Source organism: Notolepis coatsorum (assembly GCF_963971535.1).
Source record: "Notolepis coatsorum genome assembly, chromosome: 9".
Classification (NCBI taxonomy): domain Eukaryota; kingdom Metazoa; phylum Chordata; class Actinopteri; order Aulopiformes; family Paralepididae; genus Notolepis; species Notolepis coatsorum.
In genome coordinates, this window is record NC_140173.1 from 49,852,391 (window position 1) to 49,875,851 (window position 23,461).

At 39.6% G+C, this 23,461-nt stretch overlaps 1 protein-coding gene across 1 annotated transcript in view; it reads right to left on the bottom strand.

The window, feature by feature from the left end:
• The window catches only part of tmem72 (transmembrane protein 72), a gene marked incomplete at both ends in the record, with an annotated part of 64,163 nt that overhangs the window by 36,380 nt on the left and 4,322 nt on the right, over nucleotides 1-23,461 (bottom strand). Inside the window, one exon of the mRNA XM_084321865.1 lies at nucleotides 20,575-20,641. Coding sequence (XP_084177991.1) covers nucleotides 20,575-20,641 — 67 coding nt within the window. The remainder of the gene's footprint in view (nucleotides 1-20,574; nucleotides 20,642-23,461) is intronic.

The following is a 23,461-nucleotide window of genomic DNA, read 5'->3' on the forward strand; positions in this document are numbered from 1 at the left end:
TCTTCTCTGTGCATGTATACAGTATTTTGTGTCTCTTCTCTGTGCATGTATACAGTATTTTGTGTCTCTTCTCTGTGCATGTATACAGTATGTTGTGTGCGTCTCTGTGCATGTATACAGTATGTTGTGTCTCTTCTCTGTGCATGTATACAGTATGTTGTGTGCGTCTCTGTGCATGTATACAGTATGTTGTGTGTGTGCTTCTCTGTGCATGTATACATTATGTTGTGTCTCTTCTCTGTGCATGTATACAGTATTTTGTGTCTCTTCTCTGTGTATGTATACAGTATGTTGTGTGTCTCTTCTCTGTGCATGTATACAGTATGTTGTGTGTGTGCTTCTCTGTGCATGTATACAGTATGTTGTGTGCGTCTCTGTGCATGTATACAGTATGTTGTGTCTCTTATCTGTGCATGTATACAGTATGTTATGCTTCTCTGTGCATGTATACAGTATGTTGTGTGCTTCTCTGTGCATGTATACAGTATGTTGTGTGTGTGCTTCTCTGTGCATGTATACAGTATGTTGTGTCTCTTCTCTGTGCATGTATACAGTATGTTGTGTCTGTGCTTCTCTGTGCATGTATACAGTATGTTGTGTGTGTCTCTTCTCTGTGCATGTATACAGTATGTTGTGTGTCTCTGTGCATGTATACAGTATGTTGTGTGCTTCTCTGTGCATGTATACAGTATGTTGTGTGTCTCTGTGCATGTATACAGTATGTTGTGTGCTTCTCTGTGCATATATACAGTATGTTGTGTGTGTCTCTTCTCTGTGCATGTATACAGTATGTTGTGTGTCTCTGTGCATGTATACAGTATGTTGTGTGTCTCTGTGCATGTATACAGTATGTTGTGTGTCTCTGTGCATGTATACAGTGTGTTGTGTGTCTCTGTGCATGTATACAGTATGTTGTGTCTCTTCTCTGTGCATGTATACAGTATGTTGTGTGTGTCTCTTCTCTGTGCATGTATACAGTATGTTGTGTGTCTCTGTGCATGTATACAGTATGTTGTGTGTCTCTGTGCATGTATACAGTATGTTGTGTGTCTCTGTGCATGTATACAGTATGTTGTGTGTCTCTGTGCATGTATACAGTATGTTGTGTGTCTCTGTGCATGTATACAGTATGTTGTGTCTCTTCTCTGTGCATGTATACAGTATGTTGTGTGTGTCTCTTCTCTGTGCATGTATACAGTATGTTGTGTGTCTCTGTGCATGTATACAGTATGTTGTGTGTCTCTGTGCATGTATACAGTATGTTGTGTGTGTCTCTTCTCTGTGCATGTATACAGTATGTTGTGTGTGTCTCTTCTCTGTGCATGTATACAGTATTTTGTGTCTCTTCTCTGTGCATGTATACAGTATGTTGTGTGTGTCTCTTCTCTGTGCATGTATACAGTATGTTGTGTGTCTCTGTGCATGTATACAGTATGTTGTGTGTCTCTGTGCATGTATACAGTATGTTGTGTGTCTCTGTGCATGTATACAGTATGTTGTGTCTCTTCTCTGTGCATGTATACAGTATGTTGTGTGTCTCTGTGCATGTATACAGTATGTTGTGTCTCTTCTCTGTGCATGTATACAGTATGTTATGCTTCTCTGTGCATGTATACAGTATGTTGTGTGTGTCTCTTCTCTGTGCATGTATACAGTATGTTGTGTCTCTTCTCTGTGCATGTATACAGTATGTTGTGTCTCTTCTCTGTGCATGTATACAGTATGTTGTGTGCGTCTCTGTGCATGTATACAGTATGTTGTGTCTCTTCTCTGTGCATGTATACAGTATGTTGTGTGCGTCTCTGTGCATGTATACAGTATGTTGTGTGTGTGCTTCTCTGTGCATGTATACAGTATGTTGTGTGCGTCTCTGTGCATGTATACAGTATGTTGTGTCTCTTATCTGTGCATGTATACAGTATGTTGTGTGTGTCTCTGTGCATGTATACAGTATGTTGTGTGTGTGCTTCTCTGTGCATGTATACAGTATGTTGTGTGCGTCTCTGTGCATGTATACAGTATGTTGTGTCTCTTATCTGTGCATGTATACAGTATGTTGTGTGTGTCTCTGTGCATGTATACAGTATTTTGTGTATCTTCTCTGTGCATGTATACAGTATGTTGTGTGTCTCTGTGCATGTATACAGTATGTTGTGTCTCTTCTCTGTGCATGTATACAGTATGTTATGCTTCTCTGTGCATGTATACAGTATGTTGTGTGTGTCTCTTCTCTGTGCATGTATACAGTATGTTGTGTCTCTTCTCTGTGCATGTATACAGTATGTTGTGTCTCTTCTCTGTGCATGTATACAGTATGTTGTGTGCGTCTCTGTGCATGTATACAGTATGTTGTGTCTCTTCTCTGTGCATGTATACAGTATTTTGTGTCTCTTCTCTGTGCATGTATACAGTATGTTGTGTGCGTCTCTGTGCATGTATACAGTATGTTGTGTCTCTTATCTGTGCATGTATACAGTATGTTGTGTGTGTCTCTGTGCATGTATACAGTATTTTGTGTCTCTTCTCTGTGCATGTATACAGTATTTTGTGTCTCTTCTCTGTGCATGTATACAGTATGTTGTGTGTCTCTGTGCATGTATACAGTATGTTGTGTCTCTTCTCTGTGCATGTATACAGTATGTTATGCTTCTCTGTGCATGTATACAGTATGTTGTGTGTGTCTCTTCTCTGTGCATGTATACAGTATGTTGTGTCTCTTCTCTGTGCATGTATACAGTATGTTGTGTCTCTTCTCTGTGCATGTATACAGTATGTTGTGTGCGTCTCTGTGCATGTATACAGTATGTTGTGTCTCTTCTCTGTGCATGTATACAGTATTTTGTGTCTCTTCTCTGTGCATGTATACAGTATGTTGTGTGCGTCTCTGTGCATGTATACAGTATGTTGTGTCTCTTCTCTGTGCATGTATACAGTATGTTGTGTGCGTCTCTGTGCATGTATACAGTATGTTGTGTGTGTGCTTCTCTGTGCATGTATACATTATGTTGTGTCTCTTCTCTGTGCATGTATACAGTATTTTGTGTCTCTTCTCTGTGTATGTATACAGTATGTTGTGTGTCTCTTCTCTGTGCATGTATACAGTATGTTGTGTGTGTGCTTCTCTGTGCATGTATACAGTATGTTGTGTGCGTCTCTGTGCATGTATACAGTATGTTGTGTCTCTTATCTGTGCATGTATACAGTATGTTGTGTGTGTCTCTGTGCATGTATACAGTATGTTGTGTGGGTCTCTGTGCATGTGTACAGTATGTTGTGTGTTTCTCTGTGCATGTATACAGTATGTTGTGTCTCTTCTCTGTGCATGTATACAGTATGTTGTGTGCGTCTCTGTGCATGTGTACAGTATGTTGTGTGTGTGCTTCTCTGTGCATGTATACAGTATGTTGTGTCTCTTCTCTGTGCATGTATACAGTATGTTGTGTGGGTCTCTGTGCATGTATACAGTATGTTGTGTGTGTCTCTTCTCTGTGCATGTATACAGTATGTTGTGTCTCTTCTCTGTGCATGTATACAGTATGTTGTGTCTCTTCTCTGTGCATGTATACAGTATGTTGTGTGTGTCTCTTCTCTGTGCATGTATACAGTATGTTGTGTGTCTCTGTGCATGTATACAGTATGTTGTGTGTCTCTGTGCATGTATACAGTATGTTGTGTGTGTGCTTCTGTGTGCATGTATACATTACAGTATGTTGTGTCTGTGCTTCTCTGTGCATGTATACAGTATGTTGTCTGTGTCTCTTCTCTGTGCATGTATACAGTATGTTGTGTCTCTTCTCTGTGCATGTATACAGTATGTTGTGTCTCTTCTCTGTGCATGTATACAGTATGTTGTGTGCGTCTCTGTGCATGTATACAGTATGTTGTGTCTCTTCTCTGTGCATGTATACAGTATTTTGTGTCTCTTCTCTGTGCATGTATACAGTATGTTGTGTGCGTCTCTGTGCATGTATATAGTATGTTGTGTCTCTTCTCTGTGCATGTATACAGTATGTTGTGTGCGTCTCTGTGCATGTATACAGTATGTTGTGTGTGTGCTTCTCTGTGCATGTATACAGTATGTTGTGTCTCTTCTCTGTGCATGTATACAGTATTTTGTGTCTCTTCTCTGTGTATGTATACAGTATGTTGTGTGTCTCTTCTCTGTGCATGTATACAGTATGTTGTGTGTGTGCTTCTCTGTGCATGTATACAGTATGTTGTGTGCGTCTCTGTGCATGTATACAGTATGTTGTGTCTCTTCTCTGTGCATGTATACAGTATGTTGTGTGTGTGCTTCTCTGTGCATGTATACAGTATGTTGTGTGCTTCTCTGTGCATGTATACAGTATGTTGTGTGTCTCTGTGCATGTATACAGTATGTTGTGTGTGTGCTTCTCTGTGCATGTATACACTATGTTGTGTGTCTCTGTGCATGTATACAGTATGTTGTGTCTCTTCTCTGTGCATGTATACAGTATGTTGTGTCTGTGCTTCTCTGTGCATGTATACAGTATGTTGTGTGTGTCTCTTCTCTGTGCATGTATACAGTATGTTGTGTGTGTCTCTTCTCTGTGCATGTATACAGTATGTTGTGTGTCTCTGTGCATGTATACAGTATGTTGTGTGTGTCTCTTCTCTGTGCATGTATACAGTATGTTGTGTGTCTCTGTGCATGTATACAGTATGTTGTGTGCTTCTCTGTGCATGTATACAGTATGTTGTGTGTCTCTGTGCATGTATACAGTATGTTGTGTGCTTCTCTGTGCATATATACAGTATGTTGTGTGTGTCTCTTCTCTGTGCATGTATACAGTATGTTGTGTGTCTCTGTGCATGTATACAGTATGTTGTGTGTCTCTGTGCATGTATACAGTATGTTGTGTGTCTCTGTGCATGTATACAGTATGTTGTGTGTCTCTGTGCATGTATACAGTGTGTTGTGTGTCTCTGTGCATGTATACAGTATGTTGTGTCTCTTCTCTGTGCATGTATACAGTATGTTGTGTGTGTCTCTTCTCTGTGCATGTATACAGTATGTTGTGTGTCTCTGTGCATGTATACAGTATGTTGTGTGTCTCTGTGCATGTATACAGTATGTTGTGTGTCTCTGTGCATGTATACAGTATGTTGTGTGTCTCTGTGCATGTATACAGTATGTTGTGTGTCTCTGTGCATGTATACAGTATGTTGTGTCTCTTCTCTGTGCATGTATACAGTATGTTGTGTGTGTCTCTTCTCTGTGCATGTATACAGTATGTTGTGTGTCTCTGTGCATGTATACAGTATGTTGTGTGTCTCTGTGCATGTATACAGTATGTTGTGTGTGTCTCTTCTCTGTGCATGTATACAGTATGTTGTGTGTGTCTCTTCTCTGTGTATGTATACAGTATGTTGTGTCTCTTCTCTGTGCATGTATACAGTATGTTGTGTGTCTCTGTGCATGTATACAGTATGTTGTGTGTCTCTGTGCATGTATACAGTATGTTGTGTGTCTCTGTGCATGTATACAGTATGTTGTGTCTCTTCTCTGTGCATGTATACAGTATGTTGTGTGTCTCTGTGCATGTATACAGTATGTTGTGTCTCTTCTCTGTGCATGTATACAGTATGTTATGCTTCTCTGTGCATGTATACAGTATGTTGTGTGTGTCTCTTCTCTGTGCATCTATACAGTATGTTGTGTCTCTTCTGTGTGCATGTATACAGTATGTTGTGTCTCTTCTCTGTGCATGTATACAGTATGTTGTGTCTCTTCTCTGTGCATGTATACAGTATGTTGTGTGTGTCTCTTCTCTGTGCATGTATACAGTATGTTGTGTCTCTTCTGTGTGCATGTATACAGTATGTTGTGTCTCTTCTCTGTGCATGTATACAGTATGTTGTGTGCGTCTCTGTGCATGTATACAGTATGTTGTGTCTCTTCTCTGTGCATGTATACAGTATGTTGTGTCTCTTCTCTGTGCATGTATACAGTATGTTGTGTGCGTCTCTGTGCATGTATACAGTATGTTGTGTGCGTCTCTGTGCATGTATACAGTATGTTGTGTCTCTTCTCTGTGCATGTATACAGTATTTTGTGTCCCTTCTCTGTGCATGTATACAGTATTTTGTGTCTCTTCTCTGTGCATGTATACAGTATGTTGTGTGCGTCTCTGTGCATGTATACAGTATGTTGTGTCTCTTCTCTGTGCATGTATACAGTATGTTGTGTGCGTCTCTGTGCATGTATACAGTATGTTGTGTGTGTGCTTCTCTGTGCATGTATACATTATGTTGTGTCTCTTCTCTGTGCATGTATACAGTATTTTGTGTCTCTTCTCTGTGTATGTATACAGTATGTTGTGTGTCTCTTCTCTGTGCATGTATACAGTATGTTGTGTGTGTGCTTCTCTGTGCATGTATACAGTATGTTGTGTGCGTCTCTGTGCATGTATACAGTATGTTGTGTCTCTTATCTGTGCATGTATACAGTATGTTATGCTTCTCTGTGCATGTATACAGTATGTTGTGTGCTTCTCTGTGCATGTATACAGTATGTTGTGTGTGTGCTTCTCTGTGCATGTATACAGTATGTTGTGTCTCTTCTCTGTGCATGTATACAGTATGTTGTGTCTGTGCTTCTCTGTGCATGTATACAGTATGTTGTGTGTGTCTCTTCTCTGTGCATGTATACAGTATGTTGTGTGTCTCTGTGCATGTATACAGTATGTTGTGTGCTTCTCTGTGCATGTATACAGTATTTTGTGTCTCTTCTCTGTGCATGTATACAGTATGTTGTGTGTGTCTCTTCTCTGTGCATGTATACAGTATGTTGTGTGTCTCTGTGCATGTATACAGTATGTTGTGTGTCTCTGTGCATGTATACAGTATGTTGTGTGTCTCTGTGCATGTATACAGTATGTTGTGTCTCTTCTCTGTGCATGTATACAGTATGTTGTGTGTCTCTGTGCATGTATACAGTATGTTGTGTCTCTTCTCTGTGCATGTATACAGTATGTTATGCTTCTCTGTGCATGTATACAGTATGTTGTGTGTGTCTCTTCTCTGTGCATGTATACAGTATGTTGTGTCTCTTCTCTGTGCATGTATACAGTATGTTGTGTCTCTTCTCTGTGCATGTATACAGTATGTTGTGTGCGTCTCTGTGCATGTATACAGTATGTTGTGTCTCTTCTCTGTGCATGTATACAGTATGTTGTGTGCGTCTCTGTGCATGTATACAGTATGTTGTGTGTGTGCTTCTCTGTGCATGTATACAGTATGTTGTGTGCGTCTCTGTGCATGTATACAGTATGTTGTGTCTCTTATCTGTGCATGTATACAGTATGTTGTGTGTGTCTCTGTGCATGTATACAGTATGTTGTGTGTGTGCTTCTCTGTGCATGTATACAGTATGTTGTGTGCGTCTCTGTGCATGTATACAGTATGTTGTGTCTCTTATCTGTGCATGTATACAGTATGTTGTGTGTGTCTCTGTGCATGTATACAGTATTTTGTGTATCTTCTCTGTGCATGTATACAGTATGTTGTGTGTCTCTGTGCATGTATACAGTATGTTGTGTCTCTTCTCTGTGCATGTATACAGTATGTTATGCTTCTCTGTGCATGTATACAGTATGTTGTGTGTGTCTCTTCTCTGTGCATGTATACAGTATGTTGTGTCTCTTCTCTGTGCATGTATACAGTATGTTGTGTCTCTTCTCTGTGCATGTATACAGTATGTTGTGTGCGTCTCTGTGCATGTATACAGTATGTTGTGTCTCTTCTCTGTGCATGTATACAGTATTTTGTGTCTCTTCTCTGTGCATGTATACAGTATGTTGTGTGCGTCTCTGTGCATGTATACAGTATGTTGTGTCTCTTATCTGTGCATGTATACAGTATGTTGTGTGTGTCTCTGTGCATGTATACAGTATTTTGTGTCTCTTCTCTGTGCATGTATACAGTATTTTGTGTCTCTTCTCTGTGCATGTATACAGTATGTTGTGTGTCTCTGTGCATGTATACAGTATGTTGTGTCTCTTCTCTGTGCATGTATACAGTATGTTATGCTTCTCTGTGCATGTATACAGTATGTTGTGTGTGTCTCTTCTCTGTGCATGTATACAGTATGTTGTGTCTCTTCTCTGTGCATGTATACAGTATGTTGTGTCTCTTCTCTGTGCATGTATACAGTATGTTGTGTGCGTCTCTGTGCATGTATACAGTATGTTGTGTCTCTTCTCTGTGCATGTATACAGTATTTTGTGTCTCTTCTCTGTGCATGTATACAGTATGTTGTGTGCGTCTCTGTGCATGTATACAGTATGTTGTGTCTCTTCTCTGTGCATGTATACAGTATGTTGTGTGCGTCTCTGTGCATGTATACAGTATGTTGTGTGTGTGCTTCTCTGTGCATGTATACATTATGTTGTGTCTCTTCTCTGTGCATGTATACAGTATTTTGTGTCTCTTCTCTGTGTATGTATACAGTATGTTGTGTGTCTCTTCTCTGTGCATGTATACAGTATGTTGTGTGTGTGCTTCTCTGTGCATGTATACAGTATGTTGTGTGCGTCTCTGTGCATGTATACAGTATGTTGTGTCTCTTATCTGTGCATGTATACAGTATGTTGTGTGTGTCTCTGTGCATGTATACAGTATGTTGTGTGGGTCTCTGTGCATGTGTACAGTATGTTGTGTGTTTCTCTGTGCATGTATACAGTATGTTGTGTCTCTTCTCTGTGCATGTATACAGTATGTTGTGTGCGTCTCTGTGCATGTGTACAGTATGTTGTGTGTGTGCTTCTCTGTGCATGTATACAGTATGTTGTGTCTCTTCTCTGTGCATGTATACAGTATGTTGTGTGGGTCTCTGTGCATGTATACAGTATGTTGTGTGTGTCTCTTCTCTGTGCATGTATACAGTATGTTGTGTCTCTTCTCTGTGCATGTATACAGTATGTTGTGTCTCTTCTCTGTGCATGTATACAGTATGTTGTGTGTGTCTCTTCTCTGTGCATGTATACAGTATGTTGTGTGTCTCTGTGCATGTATACAGTATGTTGTGTGTCTCTGTGCATGTATACAGTATGTTGTGTGTGTGCTTCTGTGTGCATGTATACATTACAGTATGTTGTGTCTGTGCTTCTCTGTGCATGTATACAGTATGTTGTCTGTGTCTCTTCTCTGTGCATGTATACAGTATGTTGTGTCTCTTCTCTGTGCATGTATACAGTATGTTGTGTCTCTTCTCTGTGCATGTATACAGTATGTTGTGTGCGTCTCTGTGCATGTATACAGTATGTTGTGTCTCTTCTCTGTGCATGTATACAGTATTTTGTGTCTCTTCTCTGTGCATGTATACAGTATGTTGTGTGCGTCTCTGTGCATGTATATAGTATGTTGTGTCTCTTCTCTGTGCATGTATACAGTATGTTGTGTGCGTCTCTGTGCATGTATACAGTATGTTGTGTGTGTGCTTCTCTGTGCATGTATACAGTATGTTGTGTCTCTTCTCTGTGCATGTATACAGTATTTTGTGTCTCTTCTCTGTGTATGTATACAGTATGTTGTGTGTCTCTTCTCTGTGCATGTATACAGTATGTTGTGTGTGTGCTTCTCTGTGCATGTATACAGTATGTTGTGTGCGTCTCTGTGCATGTATACAGTATGTTGTGTCTCTTCTCTGTGCATGTATACAGTATGTTGTGTGTGTGCTTCTCTGTGCATGTATACAGTATGTTGTGTGCTTCTCTGTGCATGTATACAGTATGTTGTGTGTCTCTGTGCATGTATACAGTATGTTGTGTGTGTGCTTCTCTGTGCATGTATACACTATGTTGTGTGTCTCTGTGCATGTATACAGTATGTTGTGTCTCTTCTCTGTGCATGTATACAGTATGTTGTGTCTGTGCTTCTCTGTGCATGTATACAGTATGTTGTGTGTGTCTCTTCTCTGTGCATGTATACAGTATGTTGTGTGTGTCTCTTCTCTGTGCATGTATACAGTATGTTGTGTGTCTCTGTGCATGTATACAGTATGTTGTGTGTGTCTCTTCTCTGTGCATGTATACAGTATGTTGTGTGTCTCTGTGCATGTATACAGTATGTTGTGTGCTTCTCTGTGCATGTATACAGTATGTTGTGTGTCTCTGTGCATGTATACAGTATGTTGTGTGCTTCTCTGTGCATATATACAGTATGTTGTGTGTGTCTCTTCTCTGTGCATGTATACAGTATGTTGTGTGTCTCTGTGCATGTATACAGTATGTTGTGTGTCTCTGTGCATGTATACAGTATGTTGTGTGTCTCTGTGCATGTATACAGTATGTTGTGTGTCTCTGTGCATGTATACAGTGTGTTGTGTGTCTCTGTGCATGTATACAGTATGTTGTGTCTCTTCTCTGTGCATGTATACAGTATGTTGTGTGTGTCTCTTCTCTGTGCATGTATACAGTATGTTGTGTGTCTCTGTGCATGTATACAGTATGTTGTGTGTCTCTGTGCATGTATACAGTATGTTGTGTGTCTCTGTGCATGTATACAGTATGTTGTGTGTCTCTGTGCATGTATACAGTATGTTGTGTGTCTCTGTGCATGTATACAGTATGTTGTGTCTCTTCTCTGTGCATGTATACAGTATGTTGTGTGTGTCTCTTCTCTGTGCATGTATACAGTATGTTGTGTGTCTCTGTGCATGTATACAGTATGTTGTGTGTCTCTGTGCATGTATACAGTATGTTGTGTGTGTCTCTTCTCTGTGCATGTATACAGTATGTTGTGTGTGTCTCTTCTCTGTGTATGTATACAGTATGTTGTGTCTCTTCTCTGTGCATGTATACAGTATGTTGTGTGTCTCTGTGCATGTATACAGTATGTTGTGTGTCTCTGTGCATGTATACAGTATGTTGTGTGTCTCTGTGCATGTATACAGTATGTTGTGTCTCTTCTCTGTGCATGTATACAGTATGTTGTGTGTCTCTGTGCATGTATACAGTATGTTGTGTCTCTTCTCTGTGCATGTATACAGTATGTTATGCTTCTCTGTGCATGTATACAGTATGTTGTGTGTGTCTCTTCTCTGTGCATCTATACAGTATGTTGTGTCTCTTCTGTGTGCATGTATACAGTATGTTGTGTCTCTTCTCTGTGCATGTATACAGTATGTTGTGTCTCTTCTCTGTGCATGTATACAGTATGTTGTGTGTGTCTCTTCTCTGTGCATGTATACAGTATGTTGTGTCTCTTCTGTGTGCATGTATACAGTATGTTGTGTCTCTTCTCTGTGCATGTATACAGTATGTTGTGTGCGTCTCTGTGCATGTATACAGTATGTTGTGTCTCTTCTCTGTGCATGTATACAGTATGTTGTGTCTCTTCTCTGTGCATGTATACAGTATGTTGTGTGCGTCTCTGTGCATGTATACAGTATGTTGTGTGCGTCTCTGTGCATGTATACAGTATGTTGTGTCTCTTCTCTGTGCATGTATACAGTATTTTGTGTCCCTTCTCTGTGCATGTATACAGTATTTTGTGTCTCTTCTCTGTGCATGTATACAGTATGTTGTGTGCGTCTCTGTGCATGTATACAGTATGTTGTGTCTCTTCTCTGTGCATGTATACAGTATGTTGTGTGCGTCTCTGTGCATGTATACAGTATGTTGTGTGTGTGCTTCTCTGTGCATGTATACATTATGTTGTGTCTCTTCTCTGTGCATGTATACAGTATTTTGTGTCTCTTCTCTGTGTATGTATACAGTATGTTGTGTGTCTCTTCTCTGTGCATGTATACAGTATGTTGTGTGTGTGCTTCTCTGTGCATGTATACAGTATGTTGTGTGCGTCTCTGTGCATGTATACAGTATGTTGTGTCTCTTATCTGTGCATGTATACAGTATGTTATGCTTCTCTGTGCATGTATACAGTATGTTGTGTGCTTCTCTGTGCATGTATACAGTATGTTGTGTGTGTGCTTCTCTGTGCATGTATACAGTATGTTGTGTCTCTTCTCTGTGCATGTATACAGTATGTTGTGTCTGTGCTTCTCTGTGCATGTATACAGTATGTTGTGTGTGTCTCTTCTCTGTGCATGTATACAGTATGTTGTGTGTCTCTGTGCATGTATACAGTATGTTGTGTGCTTCTCTGTGCATGTATACAGTATGTTGTGTGTCTCTGTGCATGTATACAGTATGTTGTGTGCTTCTCTGTGCATATATACAGTATGTTGTGTCTCTTCTCTGTGCATGTATACAGTATGTTGTGTGCGTCTCTGTGCATGTATACAGTATGTTGTGTGTGTGCTTCTCTGTGCATGTATACAGTATGTTGTGTGCGTCTCTGTGCATGTATACAGTATGTTGTGTCTCTTATCTGTGCATGTATACAGTATGTTGTGTGTGTCTCTGTGCATGTATACAGTATGTTGTGTGTGTGCTTCTCTGTGCATGTATACAGTATGTTGTGTGCGTCTCTGTGCATGTATACAGTATGTTGTGTCTCTTATCTGTGCATGTATACAGTATGTTGTGTGTGTCTCTGTGCATGTATACAGTATTTTGTGTATCTTCTCTGTGCATGTATACAGTATGTTGTGTGTCTCTGTGCATGTATACAGTATGTTGTGTCTCTTCTCTGTGCATGTATACAGTATGTTATGGTTCTCTGTGCATGTATACAGTATGTTGTGTGTGTCTCTTCTCTGTGCATGTATACAGTATGTTGTGTCTCTTCTCTGTGCATGTATACAGTATGTTGTGTCTCTTCTCTGTGCATGTATACAGTATGTTGTGTGCGTCTCTGTGCATGTATACAGTATGTTGTGTCTCTTCTCTGTGCATGTATACAGTATTTTGTGTCTCTTCTCTGTGCATGTATACAGTATGTTGTGTGCGTCTCTGTGCATGTATACAGTATGTTGTGTCTCTTATCTGTGCATGTATACAGTATGTTGTGTGTGTCTCTGTGCATGTATACAGTATTTTGTGTCTCTTCTCTGTGCATGTATACAGTATTTTGTGTCTCTTCTCTGTGCATGTATACAGTATGTTGTGTGTCTCTGTGCATGTATACAGTATGTTGTGTCTCTTCTCTGTGCATGTATACAGTATGTTATGCTTCTCTGTGCATGTATACAGTATGTTGTGTGTGTCTCTTCTCTGTGCATGTATACAGTATGTTGTGTCTCTTCTCTGTGCATGTATACAGTATGTTGTGTCTCTTCTCTGTGCATGTATACAGTATGTTGTGTGCGTCTCTGTGCATGTATACAGTATGTTGTGTCTCTTCTCTGTGCATGTATACAGTATTTTGTGTCTCTTCTCTGTGCATGTATACAGTATGTTGTGTGCGTCTCTGTGCATGTATACAGTATGTTGTGTCTCTTCTCTGTGCATGTATACAGTATGTTGTGTGCGTCTCTGTGCATGTATACAGTATGTTGTGTGTGTGCTTCTCTGTGCATGTATACATTATGTTGTGTCTCTTCTCTGTGCATGTATACAGTATTTTGTGTCTCTTCTCTGTGTATGTATACAGTATGTTGTGTGTCTCTTCTCTGTGCATGTATACAGTATGTTGTGTGTGTGCTTCTCTGTGCATGTATACAGTATGTTGTGTGCGTCTCTGTGCATGTATACAGTATGTTGTGTCTCTTATCTGTGCATGTATACAGTATGTTGTGTGTGTCTCTGTGCATGTATACAGTATGTTGTGTGGGTCTCTGTGCATGTGTACAGTATGTTGTGTGTTTCTCTGTGCATGTATACAGTATGTTGTGTCTCTTCTCTGTGCATGTATACAGTATGTTGTGTGCGTCTCTGTGCATGTGTACAGTATGTTGTGTGTGTGCTTCTCTGTGCATGTATACAGTATGTTGTGTCTCTTCTCTGTGCATGTATACAGTATGTTGTGTGGGTCTCTGTGCATGTATACAGTATGTTGTGTGTGTCTCTTCTCTGTGCATGTATACAGTATGTTGTGTCTCTTCTCTGTGCATGTATACAGTATGTTGTGTCTCTTCTCTGTGCATGTATACAGTATGTTGTGTGTGTCTCTTCTCTGTGCATGTATACAGTATGTTGTGTGTCTCTGTGCATGTATACAGTATGTTGTGTGTCTCTGTGCATGTATACAGTATGTTGTGTGTGTGCTTCTGTGTGCATGTATACATTACAGTATGTTGTGTCTGTGCTTCTCTGTGCATGTATACAGTATGTTGTCTGTGTCTCTTCTCTGTGCATGTATACAGTATGTTGTGTCTCTTCTCTGTGCATGTATACAGTATGTTGTGTCTCTTCTCTGTGCATGTATATAGTATGTTGTGTGCGTCTCTGTGCATGTATACAGTATGTTGTGTCTCTTCTCTGTGCATGTATACAGTATTTTGTGTCTCTTCTCTGTGCATGTATACAGTATGTTGTGTGCGTCTCTGTGCATGTATATAGTATGTTGTGTCTCTTCTCTGTGCATGTATACAGTATGTTGTGTGCGTCTCTGTGCATGTATACAGTATGTTGTGTGTGTGCTTCTCTGTGCATGTATACAGTATGTTGTGTCTCTTCTCTGTGCATGTATACAGTATTTTGTGTCTCTTCTCTGTGTATGTATACAGTATGTTGTGTGTCTCTTCTCTGTGCATGTATACAGTATGTTGTGTGTGTGCTTCTCTGTGCATGTATACAGTATGTTGTGTGCGTCTCTGTGCATGTATACAGTATGTTGTGTCTCTTCTCTGTGCATGTATACAGTATGTTGTGTGTGTGCTTCTCTGTGCATGTATACAGTATGTTGTGTGCTTCTCTGTGCATGTATACAGTATGTTGTGTGTCTCTGTGCATGTATACAGTATGTTGTGTGTGTGCTTCTCTGTGCATGTATACACTATGTTGTGTGTCTCTGTGCATGTATACAGTATGTTGTGTCTCTTCTCTGTGCATGTATACAGTATGTTGTGTCTGTGCTTCTCTGTGCATGTATACAGTATGTTGTGTGTGTCTCTTCTCTGTGCATGTATACAGTATGTTGTGTGTGTCTCTTCTCTGTGCATGTATACAGTATGTTGTGTGTCTCTGTGCATGTATACAGTATGTTGTGTGTGTCTCTTCTCTGTGCATGTATACAGTATGTTGTGTGTCTCTGTGCATGTATACAGTATGTTGTGTGCTTCTCTGTGCATGTATACAGTATGTTGTGTGTCTCTGTGCATGTATACAGTATGTTGTGTGCTTCTCTGTGCATATATACAGTATGTTGTGTGTGTCTCTTCTCTGTGCATGTATACAGTATGTTGTGTGTCTCTGTGCATGTATACAGTATGTTGTGTGTCTCTGTGCATGTATACAGTATGTTGTGTGTCTCTGTGCATGTATACAGTATGTTGTGTGTCTCTGTGCATGTATACAGTGTGTTGTGTGTCTCTGTGCATGTATACAGTATGTTGTGTCTCTTCTCTGTGCATGTATACAGTATGTTGTGTGTGTCTCTTCTCTGTGCATGTATACAGTATGTTGTGTGTCTCTGTGCATGTATACAGTATGTTGTGTGTCTCTGTGCATGTATACAGTATGTTGTGTGTCTCTGTGCATGTATACATTATGTTGTGTGTCTCTGTGCATGTATACAGTATGTTGTGTGTCTCTGTGCATGTATACAGTATGTTGTGTCTCTTCTCTGTGCATGTATACAGTATGTTGTGTGTGTCTCTTCTCTGTGCATGTATACAGTATGTTGTGTGTCTCTGTGCATGTATACAGTATGTTGTGTGTCTCTGTGCATGTATACAGTATGTTGTGTGTGTCTCTTCTCTGTGCATGTATACAGTATGTTGTGTGTGTCTCTTCTCTGTGTATGTATACAGTATGTTGTGTCTCTTCTCTGTGCATGTATACAGTATGTTGTGTGTCTCTGTGCATGTATACAGTATGTTGTGTGTCTCTGTGCATGTATACAGTATGTTGTGTGTCTCTGTGCATGTATACAGTATGTTGTGTCTCTTCTCTGTGCATGTATACAGTATGTTGTGTGTCTCTGTGCATGTATACAGTATGTTGTGTCTCTTCTCTGTGCATGTATACAGTATGTTATGCTTCTCTGTGCATGTATACAGTATGTTGTGTGTGTCTCTTCTCTGTGCATCTATACAGTATGTTGTGTCTCTTCTGTGTGCATGTATACAGTATGTTGTGTCTCTTCTCTGTGCATGTATACAGTATGTTGTGTCTCTTCTCTGTGCATGTATACAGTATGTTGTGTGTGTCTCTTCTCTGTGCATGTATACAGTATGTTGTGTCTCTTCTGTGTGCATGTATACAGTATGTTGTGTCTCTTCTCTGTGCATGTATACAGTATGTTGTGTGCGTCTCTGTGCATGTATACAGTATGTTGTGTCTCTTCTCTGTGCATGTATACAGTATGTTGTGTCTCTTCTCTGTGCATGTATACAGTATGTTGTGTGCGTCTCTGTGCATGTATACAGTATGTTGTGTGCGTCTCTGTGCATGTATACAGTATGTTGTGTCTCTTCTCTGTGCATGTATACAGTATTTTGTGTCTCTTCTCTGTGCATGTATACAGTATTTTGTGTCTCTTCTCTGTGCATGTATACAGTATGTTGTGTGCGTCTCTGTGCATGTATACAGTATGTTGTGTCTCTTCTCTGTGCATGTATACAGTATGTTGTGTGCGTCTCTGTGCATGTATACAGTATGTTGTGTGTGTGCTTCTCTGTGCATGTATACATTATGTTGTGTCTCTTCTCTGTGCATGTATACAGTATTTTGTGTCTCTTCTCTGTGTATGTATACAGTATGTTGTGTGTCTCTTCTCTGTGCATGTATACAGTATGTTGTGTGTGTGCTTCTCTGTGCATGTATACAGTATGTTGTGTGCGTCTCTGTGCATGTATACAGTATGTTGTGTCTCTTATCTGTGCATGTATACAGTATGTTATGCTTCTCTGTGCATGTATACAGTATGTTGTGTGCTTCTCTGTGCATGTATACAGTATGTTGTGTGTGTGCTTCTCTGTGCATGTATACAGTATGTTGTGTCTCTTCTCTGTGCATGTATACAGTATGTTGTGTCTGTGCTTCTCTGTGCATGTATACAGTATGTTGTGTGTGTCTCTTCTCTGTGCATGTATACAGTATGTTGTGTGTCTCTGTGCATGTATACAGTATGTTGTGTGCTTCTCTGTGCATGTATACAGTATGTTGTGTGTCTCTGTGCATGTATACAGTATGTTGTGTGCTTCTCTGTGCATATATACAGTATGTTGTGTGTGTCTCTTCTCTGTGCATGTATACAGTATGTTGTGTGTCTCTGTGCATGTATACAGTATGTTGTGTGTCTCTGTGCATGTATACAGTATGTTGTGTGTCTCTGTGCATGTATACAGTATGTTGTGTGTCTCTGTGCATGTATACAGTGTGTTGTGTGTCTCTGTGCATGTATACAGTATGTTGTGTCTCTTCTCTGTGCATGTATACAGTATGTTGTGTGTCTCTGTGCATGTATACAGTATGTTGTGTCTCTTCTCTGTGCATGTATACAGTATGTTGTGTGTGTCTCTTCTCTGTGCATGTATACAGTATGTTGTGTGTCTCTGTGCATGTATACAGTATGTTGTGTCTCTTCTCTGTGCATGTATACAGTATGTTGTGTGTCTCTGTGCATGTATACAGTATGTTGTGTGTGTCTCTTCTCTGTGCATGTATACAGTATGTTGTGTGTGTCTCTTCTCTGTGTATGTATACAGTATGTTGTGTCTCTTCTCTGTGCATGTATACAGCATGTTGTGTGTGTCTCTTCTCTGTGCATGTATACAGTATGTTGTGTGTCTCTGTGCATGTATACAGTATGTTGTGTGTCTCTGTGCATGTATACAGTATGTTGTGTGTCTCTGTGCATGTATACAGTATGTTGTGTCTCTTCTCTGTGCATGTATACAGTATGTTGTGTGTCTCTGTGCATGTATACAGTATGTTGTGTGTCTCTGTGCATGTATACAGTATGTTGTGTCTCTTCTGTGTGCATGTATACAGTATGTTATGCTTCTCTGTGCATGTATACAGTATGTTGTGTGTGTCTCTTCTCTGTGCATGTATACAGTATGTTGTGTGTCTCTGTGCATGTATACAGTATGTTGTGTCTCTTCTGTGTGCATGTATACAGTATGTTGTGTGTGTCTTTTCTCTGTGCATGTATACAGTATGTTGTGTGTGTGCTTCTCTGTGCATGTATACAGTATGTTGTGTGTGTCTCTTCTCTGTGCATGTATACAGTATGTTGTGTGTGTCTCTTCTCTGTGCATGTATACAGTATGTTGTGTCTCTTCTCTGTGCATATATACAGTATGTTGTGTGTGTCTCTTCTCTGTGCATGTATACAGTATGTTGTGTGTGTGCTTCTCTGTGCATGTATACAGTATGTTGTGTGTGTGCTTCTCTGTGCATGTATACAGTATGTTGTGTGTGTGCTTCTCTGTGCATGTATACAGTATGTTGTGTGTGTGCTTCTCTGTGCATGTATACAGTATGTTGTGTGTTTCTCTGTGCATGTATACAGTATGTTGTGTCTGTGCTTCTCTGTGCATGTATACAGTATGTTGTGTGTTGATTTGATTGATTGATTGAAAATTGTATTAGCAGATTGCAAAGTTTTGTTTGCTCTACCGAGGGTCAAAGTTGTGGAACTCTTTGCCTCCACATATTTTGGAATTTTCTTTTCTGAAATTCAAAAGAGCACTGAAATCTCATCTCCTATATCACCAATATTTCCCATATGGACTTCCTTTACAAACTGTAGTCTGATGGCTTGATGTATTTTGTTATTGTATTTTCGTTTTATTATATATTCTTACTGTAGGCATGGGGTGCCTACTTCGGTGTCTATGTAGGCCTGCTTGTGTGTGTTTGTTTGTTCGGGGGGGGGGGGGGGGGGGGATTTTATTTTATATTTTATATTTATCTTGATATAATGTAATTTTGCTTCCTGGTGAATGCCACATGCAAGCCCCTTGAGGGTTTTTAGGCAATTCTCCTACACATCCCTTGTGGACTATATTGTATTATATATGTAACTGTTTTTATATGTGTAAATAAACAAACAAACAAACAAACAAACAAACAAACAAACAAAAGAAAGACTTTCGTCTTGTTTACATCATGGTCCCCCATTTGCTTCTCTGTGCATGTATACAGTATGTTCTGTGCATGCTCATGTGTGTATACAGTATGTGTTTAGGTAGGGAGGCCACTGTAAGTATATGCCAATCCAATGTCCCCTGGGTCACACATTCTTTCCTATATTAAACCACCCAGGAGGTCCTGTAGCTCTTTAGCTCTGAATGTCACCAGGCTCCCTTCCTACCTATGTGTCTTCATCATGCAAAAGCGTGCTGCACAGTACTCTTTTCGTTCTCAGGATTTCGTTGTGCTGTCTGTCCCAAATCCCCGTACAGAAATTGGAAAAAGGGCATGTGTGCATTATGTATTCTGTACCCTCGGCTTGTAATATGTTGCAGAATGTCTTAAAAACCCAATGAATTAATCTCGCTGAATGCTTTTGAATTCAAGATGAAATAATTAAAGGCAGATTCCGTAGGATGTCAATGATTTTAATGTATCTGATTACAAAACGGACTCCTCCTGACTCCATATCTTTGGAAATGTGAGTTCCCTGTGCTTGTTCCTTTTATTTTACTTTATGTGTTTGTCTCCTTTTGTGTTATCTGTCTGAAACTACAGTATTTCGTTTATGTTTATGCTACTGCCCGTCTTGACCGGGCCTCCCTTGGAAAAGAGATTCTTCTCAATGGGACTTTCCTGCTTAAATAAAGGTAAAAAGAAATAGGCAAGGGATATAAATAGATTCACACTATGATAAAGTAGGCTAACACGGTACTCCTAGGCTGTGTACATCAACAAGACAGTCCGAGCTCAGAGGACATCCCTCCATGGCCTCAATCAGCCACAGCCTACTTTACTCCAGGTCAAAGTCAATCAGGTCTTCATTATTCATAGACTCTAAATCGATCAGTTGGAATGAAACCTCAGTAGACAGATACATGAAGAAATACAAACAAATATACATTATATATATTTATCACATATTTTATTAATAACCATTGTCATATTGTACTGTTTGACAATGACTCAATATCCCCCCATGGATAATTATCGTATCGTATCTTATCTTATCTTATCGTATCGTATCGTATCTTATCTTATCTTATCTTATCTTATCTTGTCCTTTTTTTTATCTGATTTTATCTTATCTTGTTTTTACTTTGCTGATCCTAGCTTATCTTATCTTATCCTATCTTGTCTTAACTTAGCTTATCCTATCTTGTCTTAACTTAGCTTATCCTATCTTATCTTATCCTATCTTGTCTTAACTTAGCTTATCCTATCTTAGCGTATCCTATCTTGTCTTAACTTAGCTTATCCTATCTTGTCTTAACTTATCCTATCTTATCTTATCTTAACTTGTCTTGTCTTGTCTTGTCTTGTCTTGTCTCGTTGTGTCTTGTCTTGTCTTGTCTTGTCTTGTCTTGTTTCGTCGTGTTTTGTCGTAACCTATGAGATCACTTACAGCAGGTAGATGGCCAGGCTGTGGAACTGCCCCTCTTTTAACGTCTCCACTCCCACAGCACACAGCACTGGACAGGAGACACAAGCACACGTATTATGTAGTTCAATGGGAACAAATCACAGAGGGAACCAAAAACAATTCATATACTAAATACAAATATTATTTAACTCGTGGTTAACTTTTAGAATTAGAGGTAAGCAGGTCAAATCAATAGTTATCTTTATTTAATCTAGAATGTTCAGTATTGTTGAGTGTTTACATTACAGTAACATAATTATCATAAATGAAAGAATGAAAGATACATACAAATAAATAGAACAGACCTAAAAAAAAAGAATATAAAATAGAATAATTTAAAACAAAAACAAACAAAATCTACAGTTTTATTTTTGTGTTTTCTTTCTTTCTTTTAAAAACAATTCCAGATTGCGATGACCTGCTTGTGACCCGTGGACACTATAGTGCAGCACCTAGTTTCACCTGCAGGCTGTTCTGTGATCCAGGGGCACAGGAGCTAAAGGCAGACTGTGGTGCATTGGTTGGTGCACCCTGATGAGTAATACAGTACGTATTATGTAACTGGGGTAACTTCTGGTCAACATAAACTGGTTGTTAACCCTTTCACTGCCACACGACAGAAGGTTAACCCTTCACTATCACACAACCGACGGTGGCAGTGAAAGGGTTAACCTTCTGTGTGTTGTTGAGTACAATGCCTTCTAGTAAAGTGTTTCCCAAACCACTGTTGTGAGATAGAAACCTTGCATTTAGAAGAAACCTTCACATGTATCCCTATATGGATTTTTAAACACCTTGATGATATGATATCTATGATATGATGTGATATTTATGATATGATACGATATGATATCTACGTGATATTATTTGATAAAATATATGATTTCATATTTTTTATATAATATGATATGGTATTTATGATATATTTACGATATCGTATGATATCATATGATATGATATTTATGATGTGATATGATATGACAATTATGATCAGATATTATATGATATTTATGATATTATGATATGATATGATGTTATAATTTCATGCGACATAAGCAACACTATGTTGTCATTCAGGGAGTTTATGGTAAAGGTTTGATTCTAAAGCAGATTCTGGCCACCAGGTGTCAGACTCTCACCGACATCATGACATGTAGTCTTGGACCGCACCACTGGAAGTGAACCACATTGGTGAGACATACAGTATAAAACCCACAGGCTCAAAACTGTCACAACTAAGTGGTCACCAGAGGTCCTCGTAAGTTCACGGTCCTCTCTCTTCTCTGACCTCGAACTGACCTAAAAAGGACTGTCATCTCTCTTAGTGCTTCAAGTCATACTGAGCATGAGAATGACTTCAAATCATTCACATCATTGAAGTAATTAAAAAAACCATGCTCACAATTCATATAGATAATGTGTGAAGACTCCAAGTGCTGACAGTGACGCCTAGCAAAGGATACCATATTGAAACGCTATTGTTGTAAACCAATTGTACAATGTTGAAGTAATAATCTCAAACGTTTTCATATAAATAAATGTCTATTTTGCCTATTCTCGAAGACGCTCTGACGTCACGAGACCGCCGCCATCTTGGTATAGGGGGTCCATACGGATTTCTACCATCAAATCCATGCATTGAGCTCCGTTTTTATTACATGTTTTATCACATTCTTGTTCATTTCATAACATTTTCATACGATTTGTTTTGAAAATATTGAGGCCAACATGGCATTTCACTATTTCGAAAGCCTTTCTGGTGATTCTAAGGCGAGATATGAGTCAAAGATCTCCCCCTGATTGACTTGACATAATGTCCATACAAAACACCTGCAGACATGGCCATCTCTCGAATAATACCCAAATTGAAGCTGCTGTGTTACGTTTTGTACTAATAACGAACACAGAAATCCAAATCACAAGTTTTATATAATACCAGCTGATGCATCACGGAGGAAAAAGTGGCTGGTGGCTAACGTTCGGCTAACTCGCTCTGTGTTGTGGTCGTGGTAGCTACATGCTAAGCTAACGTTAATTACATAATATCGAACCTATAGGAGCTTATCTTATCTAATCTTACGTGGTGGTACCACGTGTGCCACTACCCGATCAAACATCCACGTAAGATTAGATAAGATAAGCTCCTATCGGTTCGATATTATGTAATTAACGTTAGCTTAGCATGTAGCTACCACGACCACAACACAGAGCGAGTTAGCCGAACGTTAGCCACCAGCCACTTTTTCCTCCGTAATGGTATAAAACTTGCGATTTGGATTTCTGTTTTTGTCATTAGTACAACGCGTAACACAGCAGCTCTTTGGCATTGTGAAGGACTGAAGAAAATTCCGCTTGATAGTCTTTAATTTGACGCTTTAACGATCCGTTTCTGCACTAAATGAACCGTACACAATGTACGAGGCGGGGCAGTGACCCCCCACGCTGCAGTTGCCTAGCAACAACAGGCAGGAAGTTGACTTCGAGAATCGTCTATATCGCTAGATGCTCAGTATTAGCGTGAATTGTCAATATGGAAACCAAGTCAATACAGTGCAATTAAACGCAACAGCAATTATCACTTATCACTTAAACTGTAGATGTCACCCAAACAAACAGAAATGAGGATCTTGCGGATTACCAATTTAAAGTGTGGTCTGATACCCGCGGTGGAAGCGCATCCCTCGATTATGCGCGTGGACAGATGTTCATGATCAATATAAACGTATTAGTTAAAACACATGGATCAAATACAAGTAAGAGAGGTCAATGAGCTTGTCTGAGAGGAGCGCTTCCATTGTGGCCTCTTGGAATCACACTCGGGGAGACGAGGGCAGCCCCCAGTCTCTTCAGTGGTGGGGGCCGTGGGGGC